Raw genomic sequence first — 12,401 nt, 5'->3', positions numbered from 1 at the left:
GAAATCTCTTGCATTCCTATACACTAGCAACAAAAGAGTAAAAAGAGAAATTAAGAAAGTAATCACATTTACCATCACAACAAAAGAATAAATTACCTAGGAATAAATCTACCTAAGGAAGCAAAAGAACTACACTCAGAAAACTAAAAAAACACTGATGAAAGAAATCAAAGAGGATACAAACTGATTGAAAAATATACCATGTTCTTCTATTGGAAGAATTGATAGAGAAAGGATTGATAGAATTGATAGAAAATTAATGTACTACACAAAGCAATCTACAGATTCAGTGCAATCCCTATCAAATTACCAATGGCATTCCTCACAGAATTAGAACAAAAAATTTATAGTTTGTATGGAAACACAAAAGACCCTGAAAAAATAAAGTCATCTTGTAAAAGATAAATGGGGCAGCAGGAATCAGGTTCCCTGTCTTCAAACTATACTACAAAGCTATATTAATCAAAACACTATAGTATAGTACTGGCACAAAAAATAGAAATATAGACCAGCAGTACAGGATGGAAAGCCCAGAGATAAACCCACATATTTATGGTCACCTAATCTATAACAAAGGAAGCAAGAGTACAAGTCAAGAGGCAAGAGAAAAGGCAGCCTCTTCAGTAAGTGGTGCTGGGGAATCTGGACAGTTACATGTAAAAGAATGAAATTAGAATTCTACCTAATATCATATAAAAAACAAACTCAAAATGGATTAAAGACTGGAAACTGTAAAACTCTTAGAGGAAAACATAGGAAAAATACTCTTTGACATAAATCACAGCAAGATCTTTTTTTGACTTATCCCGTAAAATAATGACAATAAAAACAAATAATTGGCACCTAATTAAGCATAAAAACTTTTGCACAGCAAAGGAAACCACAAACAAGATGAGAAGACAACTCTCAGGATGGGAGAAAATATTTGCAAATGAAGCAACAGAAAAAGGATTAACCTTTAAAATATACAAACAGCCTATGGAGCTCAATATCAAAAAATCAAACAATCCAATAAAAAAATGAATGAAAGACCTAAATAGACATCTCTACAAAGAAGACATACAGATGGCCACAAGGCATATGAAAAGATGGTCAGTATCACTAATTCTTAGACAATGCAAGTCAAAACTACAATGAGGTATCACCCCACATCAGCCAGAATGGCCATCATCAAAAAATCTATAAGCAATAAATGCTGGAGAGGGTGTGGATAAAAGGGAACCCTCTTACACTGTTAGTGGGAATGCAAATTGGTATAACCACTGTGGAGAACATTATGGAGATTCTTTAAAAAACTGAACATAGATCTACCTTGATTCTTTATCCTATGGGCTTTGTAAAATTTTATGCTTTATAATTTTTAGAGTTTTATTTGTGATATTTAAAGAAATTGTGTATGTGTTTTATATAAAATTTTAATGAGTATTACAAATATTTTGATACTTTGATTCTTTCTAGTGTCATTATATTTGATGAGGCTTCCAATCATTAACAGCTAGACCAACCAACATCACTAACAAAGTAGATATATTAACAATGCATTGAAAGACACATGCATTATTAAGTTAGTATGAGTTATGTGCTCTTTTGCATACTGTACATTATGACAGTTTGATATTTAAAATAATTCAGTGCATAAGAATTCACCTATAGCCTAAGTACACTGTTAAGCAGTTTATTATTTTATTTTTGTTTTTCAAATACCAGGTTTCTTCAGCAGCGGTTGAAAAAGGCTGTGCCCTATAACCGAATGAAACTTATGATTGTGGGAAATACTGGGAGTGGCAAGACCACCTTATTGCAGCAATTAATGAAAATCAAGAAATCAGATCTTGGGATGCAAGGTGCCACAGTTGGCATTGATGTGAAGGACTGGCCCATCCAAATAAGAGGCAAAGGGAAGAAAGACCTCATTCTGAATGTATGGGATTTTGCAGGTATTTATTTTGCTAATATTTTTTATTCAGGTATCTTTTTAAAAACAGGGATTTAAAAACTGGATTTTCTGTTCCAATACTACAGAGACCTGATGGGGATCATATGGAATTATTCCAGTCATTTATTTCTCCTAATTCTTCCCTTGCCCCCAGAATGAAGAAGCAATGGAAGGAAATGTTAGGAACCAGCATGTGTCAGCTGAAGCTACATAGCTGACACATAAGCAAGAAGTTATCAATCCCTAGTAAAAACCCAGTGTAATCTTGTAGCTATTATCTTTTGATTGTTTCTCTCTCTCTTTTTTTTTTGTATGATAAATAGTGGGTAGTGCCACCTAACTATTTTTGAAGAAGAGAATTCTTGTCTATTCTCTGGAAGACTGAAAAGTTCTCCAATCTTTATTTAGGTCGTGAGGAATTCTACAGCACTCATCCCCACTTTATGACCCAACGAGCCTTGTATCTTGCAGTCTATGACCTCAGCAAAGGGCAAGCAGAAGTTGATGCCATGAAGCCTTGGCTTTTCAATATAAAGGTGATATGATCTAATAATTTGAGAATAGAAAATATTTCATGAGTTTTCTTATTGTATATAAGGTGATTTATTTGGGGCAAATAGTACCATCAAACAGACTTTCCAAATACTTTTTTGCAAGAAAGTTAGAAGCACTTAAACTTTGAGTTAGGAAATTTTTAGGAGTAATTAAGTTGTGACATGAAAATAGTATGTTCTATGTTAATGAAAGGTATAGAAACTTGAAGCCTTTTTAATCTGTTAAAAATGAGAATATATGTTAGACTATTGTTTATATTCTTTTTTATTTTATTTCATTTATTTATTGGCTGTACTGTGTGGCTTGCAAGATCTCAGTTCTCTGACCAGGGATTGTACTTGGACCATGGCAGTGAAAGCTCCAAATCCTAACCACAAGGCTATTAGGGAGCTCCCTGGTATTATTACTTATGTATAATATGAATTTCCTTAATTTAAAATAAACTGTAGTAAGAAAAAGAAGCAATCTATGCATTACCAACTGTGTCCTCAGAGGCAATTTAGTATAAAGCCCTGTGGGACTTAACAGTTTTAAATGGTCCCAGATGAATATTATATTTGAAATTTTGCAACTTTTCCATTTTGTCTCTTGCTGTTAGATATTCCTTCATGTATATATGGTTTTAAAAATCTGTGCCTTTTTATAATTGAGACTAAAGTAAAAATGAATGGTCATTGAATAATGCTCTAGTAGGCTCTTCTGTGAGGCAAATCTGAGCCACCAGGGAAGCCTACTATTAAGAGACATTTCTAAGTATAAAGACAGGCCATCTTAAAAAGTATCAGCGGATACATGCTTGACTTTGTCTTATAATCTATAGACAACACATTAGAATATGTAATGAATCCATACACCTTTTCCAAAGGAATACCCAAGACAGAAGTAGCAATAAAGTTATAAATGACAGTCATCAATCAGATGAAATAATTTAGATGAAGTTTTTCTCTCTCAAAGAGATGGGGACTGGGCAAGTGGTCAGGAAGGAAATACAATGTGCTTTTAACTGTGTATGAAAGATAATGTTCAGTTCCACATTGCTGAACATAGTTCTGTTTTTGCCAAATAAATCCTCTACTTCAAATTACTGTCCAAATGCTTTATTACTTTAGTGACTTGTTTTTTCTTTGTAGAAGCCACACTGAATTACTATAATATGAATTAATGAGCTTTAATTCACAGATAAGGAAGAGAAAATATAAAACAAATTGTATTACTCTGATATTATTTGGGTGTTATTAAATATTATTTTATCTAGAAGCCCAAAGCACACTTAAAGAATAACCCATTTCAGGCACAGAGGAAAGAAATGTGTTATTACTGTCACATGGACCGCCTGAAAAGTGACAATAACTAGATTAAGAAGGAGCATAAAAATGACTTTTAAAAATTTCTTAAGTTTCATTTGTTCCCTTAGGTTTAAGGAAGGGAAGACAGTTGTCATTTTCTTCTTGAAATCTTTTGAATTCTCATTTCGATTCTAGTGAATTTTGTAGAAAGTGAATATCAGTGGAAATATAAGCAGTCTTGATTTTTAAAACAAACACAAGAGTGTTTTGTATCTTCCCCCATAGGCCCGTGCTTCTTCTTCTCCTGTGATTCTTGTTGGTACACATTTAGATGTTACTGATGAGAAGCAGCGCAAAGCCTGTATCAGTAAAATTACCAAGGAACTCTTGAACAAACGAGGATTTCCTGCAATACGAGATTACCACTTTGTGAATGCCACTGAGGAATCTGATGCTTTGGCAAAACTTCGGAAAACCATCATCAATGAGAGCCTTAATTTCAAGGTAACATGGTTCATTGCCTACCCTAGGTGGTAGATAAATATAATTTATTAACTCTTACATTCTGCAACTGCTAAGAAATGTCAGCAGTCTTGAGAAAAGAATAACTATCTTAAAAGTATGGGGTTTTCTTAGCTGTTAGCATTATTCAAGTACTTTTAATTTTAAAATTATTTATGTTAGACTTAATTTTGAACTCACAGAATTGGAAATTAGACATAATTGAGGATCCTGAGAGAAACTAAAAGGATATCTGAGAGGCTGAGAGAATGTGGGGACATGTTTTTGATGCCCTTTCTCTCCCAACATCCTATAGTAGTGATTCAATCAAAAGGATAAAGATGGATGTTGGGGTCTTGGAGTTATCTTTCTTGTATTTTTCTTTGACTGTTTTTTCTCCATCTGCTCCTTTTTGAGTTTCTGTTTTATGCTCATCTTGGTCTTTGTTGTTCCTTCATGTCTTTGTCACTGTGATTTCCTCTTTCAAATATTTTTTTTTCTTCAATGTTGAGAGAAGGCTCTTTCATCTGGTCACAACGGTCACTAATTTGGTTTTCAACAATGTGTAAGCAATATTCTAGTTCATACAAACTTTAAGAGTTATGTTTTTGATTTACAAAGTTTTTCTTTCTGGTAAGACAAATATAGTTCATAGAGTTCATAAAACACAAATAAATTGGTTAACAAATGCTTATTTTTAATACAAAAGAGAAAGAAATTTTACCTGGGCTCTACAGATAGCAAAGGGTAAACAGTACTGAAAAACACTTTGAATAGTTCCATATGACAAACACAATAGTGGATTTCACCGTTAGTCTCTATTGGTTTAGCTCATTAGTACTAATGATCAAAGCTGTGGCTTCTAACAAGGGTCTTGTTTTGCCTGGACAGTCCCAGTGTAGTTATTAATTGTGTCTCACTACATTCTCAGAAGCATTCCAGTTTGGATGATAAATTACACGGTCACCTTGGTTATAACACGTTGTCCAGTTAGCTTAGTTCTGTTCCATTTCCACAGATTATGCTCTGTCTAAAACTTAATGAGCCATTTATAAGTGTGCCAGTCTTTGTGGTGCTCAGAGAGAGAATTTGCACATTTATATCTTTCCACACATTTATCACAATCAATAAAAGCTTTTACAAATGTGGGTCAATGGAGTTTTATGTTAGAAGAATAAAGTATCATTTATCTCTAGTTTTTGCTACTCTTTTGTGAGACATATGATTAAAGAGTGATATGACTTTTAAGAAACAAATGCACCAAATTAATATATTCAATTAAATATCCTCTTTACCCAGAGAATTTCCTTTTGAGACTATATCTGTACTTACAGAACTTTGCTGTTACTTATAATATTTTAATAGCTTCTCTCTTATCATTGATACCAGACCATTTATCATATTTAAAAAAAAGAATTCTTAAAGTATGAGTTTGTTTTGTGAAAATCTGAATTTAGTTGAGGAAGTCTATGAAAAGAGTAGTTGATTCATCAAGCTGGACTGGTACTACTTTAGGCTAACAGCAAGTTAGACCAGTTTACCGGTGATAAGACCAGTCTGCTTTCTGCACTTGTACATGAACTCTGAAGACAATACCAGATGAGGAGGTTAAAAACAAATGCTTTGAGAAATGGCATTATTATTTGAAGGAAGGTATATATTGCAAATGGAGGCATCATTCTGTTATATTGGTTTGAAAATTCAATTGGCTGCTTTGCAGAATAGTGATTCAGATGACCCCAAAACAATAAGCCTGCCAGAACTTGAATATTCTTTCCTTCCTGAGGTGCCTCAACCTGTATTCAGTCAGCAGCTTTTAATCTATTAGAAATCTTTTTTGTTTGGTCTTTCATTTGTTTTTCATCTTTTCCTTTTATCTTGATCTTTTCTAATCTTTGTGTGTCTCACTCTTATTAACATGTGTCCATGCAGAGTTTAGAATAAAAGCTTTCTGTTTTTGACTGTCGGTGACCCGATGATAAAGGTTAAAGAAAGTAGGACAAAATAGAAATCAGTGCCAACAATGTCCCTCTCAGGCTTGTCCAGCCCCTTAGCAGAGTGGGATCCTTTGCTCACCCTGTAGCCCAGCCCTGTAAAGTCCATCCCTTTGTTACTTGACTACTGTGTAAACTCGTTTACTTTTATATGTAGGTTTCCCTTCTTGGGTTAAACGCAAACTTCAATCTGAAGTTCTGTTTTATCTTAATTTATAAATGATGAAGAGAGGGAATATGAAAAGTGGAGGTTAGTGAAATTATATTTAGTTTTCTGGTTCAAGGGGTACCTCAAAACAATCTTGACTGTTTGGAAGTAAATATGTAAGTAATGGTTACGGCTGCTATAAATTAGGATCAAGTTAAGAGTAGAAAAAAAACAAGTATAAAGTTTGTGTGTGTGTGTGTGTGCAGGTATAATAAACCCAATTTCTATTTGTAATAAGTTGAAGAATTCAAGTAGAAATTTTATTCTTTATTGTCAAGAATATATTCATGGGTTGAGAAATGAGGAGAGTTTGCCACCTGGTGGTTTGCAAAGGCATTTACTATTATTAAAGTTGTATTTCTATTTAAAATTAGATTTTTAAGAAGAAAAAATGTTTGGAAATATTTTTATTACAGAAACTCTCATATAAAATCATACTATTAAAATTTTGATTTTAATTAGACTCTAAGTGTAAGAGACCCCAAATCATCCTCTCGTATAGAATCATTGGGGTTTAGATGATTTTTTATTTTTCTAAGTTCAAGTCTCCATGAAAAAGCATAGCTTAATGAGGAAATTTCATGTTTGTCTCGACTTCACTGTTGATATGTACATCCCACTAATATTACATTTTGCAAATAGCAAGAACAAAATGTAGTTTTACTTTGGGATGTGGATATTTCATCTAAAAAATAAAGTCCAAAAGCTCTTACAATCCTGACTTTTATGTTAGCATATCTATTACCTGTAGATTTAATGTCTTAGAAAATAGTAGGTTCTTTATTTAAGGTTAATGATTTGTCCTGGATTTCGCCATGGATTTTCTGAATACCTTGATAATTATTTCCATACAATGTTATTTGATAGTTCTTTCCAAATTGGCTTCTGTGTTCATTTTTTTTTCTTATTTTAAGGTAATCTTATTTATTTCTCTTGATTTAATTAGTTTTACATTGCATCTTGATTTTATTAAAAATAATCATTTTCTGAATGATTAGCACAGAATTTACCAACCACCTGACACATAGATGTATAAAATGGATTTTTACAGCTTGTCATCTGTAATTTCATAGATCCGAGATCAGCCTGTTGTTGGGCAGCTGATTCCAGACTGCTATGTAGAACTTGAGAAAATCATTTTATCAGAGCGTAAAAATGTGCCAATTGAATTTCCTGTAATTGACCAGAAACGATTATTACAACTTGTGAGAGAACATCAGCTGCAGTTAGATGAAAATGAGCTTCCTCATGCAGTTCACTTTCTAAATGAATCAGGTTTGTTCATTACATATTTTTTCAAAGTTCTGCAGTAGAGTTGGTGAAAATGTATCTGAACCTTGTATAGGATTTACATTTAAAAGAATATTGACAAAATTCTTTAATAGGTAGCTGATTTTTTTTTCTTTTTGAAAGATCATCATGTGTACTGATGTTGAATCATATATTACGTCATAAGAGAAAAATTTAGAAATTATCTGACAGTAGTGGAAAAAGTCTCTCAGCCAGAGTTAAAACATGTGGATTCTAGAGCTTGACTGTAGTATTCAGGAGCTCTGAAACTCTAAGTTCAAGCTATATCCTTCATAGTATCAAGTGAATTTAGTGTATGTGGAAGTTATTTGTACACTCACAGGAGAATTATTATTGTGATGGTTTAACTTGGCACTTGGAGAATCAATGGTTGACTGAGATGAAAGCTAGGATGCCCTGGTCTGGTCTCAGCTCTGACCCCAACAATGCTGAAGTTTTCTAATCTGTAAAATGAGGAGACTGGGCTAGATTCTCTCTGAAGCCCCTTGATATTTTCATATTCTAAATCCCATGTTTCACTTTTGATTTTTCCTACAGGGGTCCTTCTTCATTTTCAAGACCCAGCACTGCAGTTAAGTGACTTATATTTTGTAGAACCCAAGTGGCTTTGTAAAGTCATGGCACAGGTTGGTATATTATACTTCTGAGGCATGGGGGTAATGAACTTCAGGTGACACCTAGAGTACTGAGCTTTATAGAGTTTGTTTAGTTAAGGTAGAAACTCCAATACTTTGGCCACCTGATGTGAAGAACTAACTCATTGATAAAGACCCTGATGCTGGGGAAGATTGAAGGCAGGAGGAGAAGGGGACAACAGAGGATGAGATGGTTGGATGGCATTTCACTAACTCAATGGGCATGAGTTTGAGTAAACTCTAGGAGTTGATGATGGACAGAGAGGCCTGGTATCCTGCAGTTCATGGGGTTGCAAAGAGTTGGGCACAACTGAGTGACTGAACTGACTGAAGGTAGAAACTACTGTGAATATAGAAAATGGTAGAACAGTTTGTGTAGAAGACTGTATAAAAAAGAACTTTGTGGAGGGGGAGAAGATATCTTAGAATTTAATGTCTTTGTTTTCAATTCATAGACAGAGGTTTGTGTCGCTCTATTCCATAGTACCTCTCTAGATCCAAAAAGTTTTTCTTTATGCAGTTGTCTACACAAATTGTTCTTCCATTTTCTATATTCACAGTTTTTTGGCTTGTTTACTGATATAATCAATTGAATGAAAGCTTTGTGAAAATCTGTGGGGTAAATAAGTATAAGAAAATTGTGTAGATGAGCTTGTAAAACCTCTGTCTAGACAACATGTTGGGAAATTTTGACTCTTCAGTGGAATATAAAACTCTGGGCTTCCCTGGTAGCTCAGATGGTAAAGAATCTGCCTGCAGTGCAGGAGACTCAGGTTTGATCCCTGGATGAGGAAGATCGGCCTGGAGAAGGGAATGGCTACCCACTCCAGTATTCTTGCCTGGAGAAATCCATGGACAGAGGAGCTTGGCAGACATAATTGGACTGATAAGGCTGTGAAACCTCTGTGTAGACAACAAGGAGGGAAATTGTGACTTTTCAATATAATATAAAACTATAAGTGCTTAGCATTTTGAAAAGTAGTTATGGCTGTCTATATTTCATATGGAAAATGATTTCTTCTATCACTAATAATCAGTTACCAATGAGTTTATATTAATTAGCTACCATAATCCTCTCTGTAGATTTGCTGCAGAAAGCCACTCAAACAACACACTAGCTCAGGGTTCCTCAATGTCAGCCCTATGGACATTATGGGGCAGGTAATTCTTTGTTGTACACTGTAGGATGGTAGAAGCATCTTTGGCCTCTACCCTCTAGATGCCAGTAGTACTTTCCCAGTATGAGAAGCAAAATGTGCCCAGACATTTCCAAATATTTTAGGAAGTACAAAATCACCTTGAGGAGGATGACTGTGTCTGGATGAATCATGAATTGAAATGAGCTTGGGGAGGGAATCACCAGCTCACTGGCAGCCATTTTTCTTATAATTTATAGTTACTAAAATGTATCTTTTTACATTAGAAATATCTTTTCTAATTAACCATAATGTTAATTAAATCCCTTCAGATAATCTGAATAATAATTCCTAAATTTCTTTTTTAAAAAAATTATTTATTTATTTATTTATTTTTGGAGGCTAATTACTTTACAATATTATATTGTTTTGTCATACATTGACATGAATCTGCCACGGGTGTACACATGGTTCCCAATCCTGAACCTCCCTCCCACCTCCCTCCCCATCCCATCCTTCTGGGTCATCCCAGTGCACCAGCCCTGAGCACCCTGTATCATGCATCGAACCTGGACTGGCAATCTGTTTCACATATGATAATATACATGTCTCATGCCATTCTCCCAAACCATCCCACACTCTCCCTCTCCCACAGAGTCCAAAAGACTGTTCTATACATCTGTGTTTCTTTTGCTATCTCGCATACAGGGTTATCATTACCATCTTTCTAAATTCCATATATGTGCATTAGTATACTGTATTGGTGTTTTTCTTTCTGGCTTACTTCACTCTGTATAATAGGCTCCAGTTTCACCCACCTCATTAGAACTGATTCAAATGTATTCTTTTTAATGGCTGAGTAATATTCCATTGTGTATATGTACCACAGCTTTCTTATCCATTCATCTGCTGATGGACATCTAGGTTGCTTCCATGTCCTGGCTATTATAAACAGTGCTGCAATGAACATTGGGGTACACGTGTCTCTTTCAATTCTGGTTTCCTCGGTTTGTATGCCCAGCAGTGGGATTGCTGGGTCATATGGCAGTTCTATTTCCAGTTTTTTAAGGAATCTCCACACTGTTCTCCATAGTGGCTGTACTAATTTGCATTACCACCAACAGTGTAAGAGGGTTCCCTTTTCTCCACACCCTCTCCAGCATTTATTGCTTGTAGATTTTTGGATAGCAGCCATTCTGACTGGCGTGAAATGGTACCTCATTGTGGTTTTGATTTGCATTTCTCTGATAATAAGTGATGTTGAGCATCTTTTCATGTGTTTGTTAGCCATCTGTATGTCTTCTTTGGAGAAATGTCTATTTAGTTCTTTGGCCCATTTTTTGATTGAGTCGTTTATTTTTCTGAAATTGAGCTGCAGGAGTTGCTTGTATATTTTTGAGATTAGTTGTTTGTCAGTTGCTTCATTTGCTATTATTTTCTCCCATTCCAAAGGCTGTATTTTCACCTTGCTTATAGTTTCCTTCGTTGTGCAAAAGCTTTTAAGTTTAATTAGGCCCCATTTGTTTATTTTTGCTTTTATTTCCAATATTCTGGGAGGTAGGTCATAGAGGATCCTGCTGTGATTTATGTCGCAGAGTGTTTGCCTATGTTTTCCTCTAGGAGTTTTATAGTTTCTGGCTTTATGTTTAGATCCTTAATCCATTTTGAGTTTATTTTTGTGTATGATGTTAGGAAGTGTTCGTTTCATTTTTTTACAGGTTGTTAAGAAGATTGTCTTTTCTCCATTGTATATTCTTGCCTCCTTTGTCAAAGATAAGGTGTCCATATATGCGTGGATTTATCTCTGGGCTTTCTATTTTGTTCCATTGATCTATGTTTGTTTTTGTGCCAGTATGATACTGTCTTGACGACTGTGGCTTTGTAGTAGAGCCTGAAGTCAGGCAAGTTGATTGTTCCAGTTCCATTTTTCTTTCTCAAGATTACTTTGGCTATTCGAGGTTTTTTGTATTTCCATACAAATGGTGAAATTATTTGTTCTAGTCCAGTGTTCTTGCCCGGAGAATCCCAGGGACGAGGGAGCCTGGTGAGTTGCCGTCTATGGGGTCGCACAGAGTTGGACACAACTGAAAGTGACTTAGCAGCAGCAGCAGCAGTTCTATGACAAATACAGTTGGTAGCTTGATTGGGATTGCATTGAATCTATAGATTGCTTTGAGTATACTCATCTTCACTATATTGATTCTTCTGATTCATTAACACGGTATATTTCTCCATCTATTTGTGTCCTCTTTGATTTCTTTCACCAGTGTTTTATAGTTTTCTATATATAGGTCTTTTTTTTTTATTTAGGTAGATATATTCCTAAGTATTTTATTCTTTTCCTTGCAATGGTGAATGGAATTGTTTCCTTAATTTCTCCTTCTGTTTTCTCATTGTTAGTGTATAGGAATGCAAGGGATTTCTGTGTGTTGATTTTATATCCTGCAACTTTACTATATTCATTAATTAGCTCTAGTAATTTTCTGGTGGAGTTTTTAGGGTTTCTATGTATAGGATCATGTCATCTGCAAAGTAGTAAGAGTTTTACTTCTTTTTTTCCAGTCTGGATTCCTTTTCTTTTTCTACTCTGATTGCTGTGGCCAAAACTTCCAAAACTATGTTGAATAGTAGTGGTGAGAGTGGGCAGCCTTGTCTTGTTCCTGACTTTAGGGGAAATGCTTTCAAGTTTTCATCATTGAGGATAATGTTTGCTGTGGGTTTGTCATGTATAGCTTTTATTATGTTGAGAATTCAGCTATGAAGCCGTCTGGTCCTGGGCTTTTGTTTGCTGGAAGATTTCTGATTACAGTTTCCATTTCCGTGCTTGTGATGGGTCTGT

At 34.8% G+C, this 12,401-nt stretch overlaps 1 protein-coding gene across 1 annotated transcript in view; it reads left to right on the top strand.

The window, feature by feature from the left end:
• The window catches only part of LRRK2 (leucine rich repeat kinase 2), a 214,171-nt gene that overhangs the window by 106,516 nt on the left and 95,254 nt on the right, over positions 1 to 12,401 (top strand). Inside the window, exons 29-33 of the mRNA XM_068971009.1 lie at positions 1,708 to 1,937; positions 2,345 to 2,472; positions 4,063 to 4,281; positions 7,554 to 7,755; positions 8,329 to 8,417. Coding sequence (XP_068827110.1) covers positions 1,708 to 1,937; positions 2,345 to 2,472; positions 4,063 to 4,281; positions 7,554 to 7,755; positions 8,329 to 8,417 — 868 coding nt within the window. The remainder of the gene's footprint in view (positions 1 to 1,707; positions 1,938 to 2,344; positions 2,473 to 4,062; positions 4,282 to 7,553; positions 7,756 to 8,328; positions 8,418 to 12,401) is intronic.

The sequence above is a fragment of the Capricornis sumatraensis genome, chromosome 4 (genome assembly GCF_032405125.1).
Source record: "Capricornis sumatraensis isolate serow.1 chromosome 4, serow.2, whole genome shotgun sequence".
Lineage (NCBI taxonomy): Eukaryota > Metazoa > Chordata > Mammalia > Artiodactyla > Bovidae > Capricornis > Capricornis sumatraensis.
This window is presented reverse-complemented; position numbering and strand designations above follow the sequence as displayed.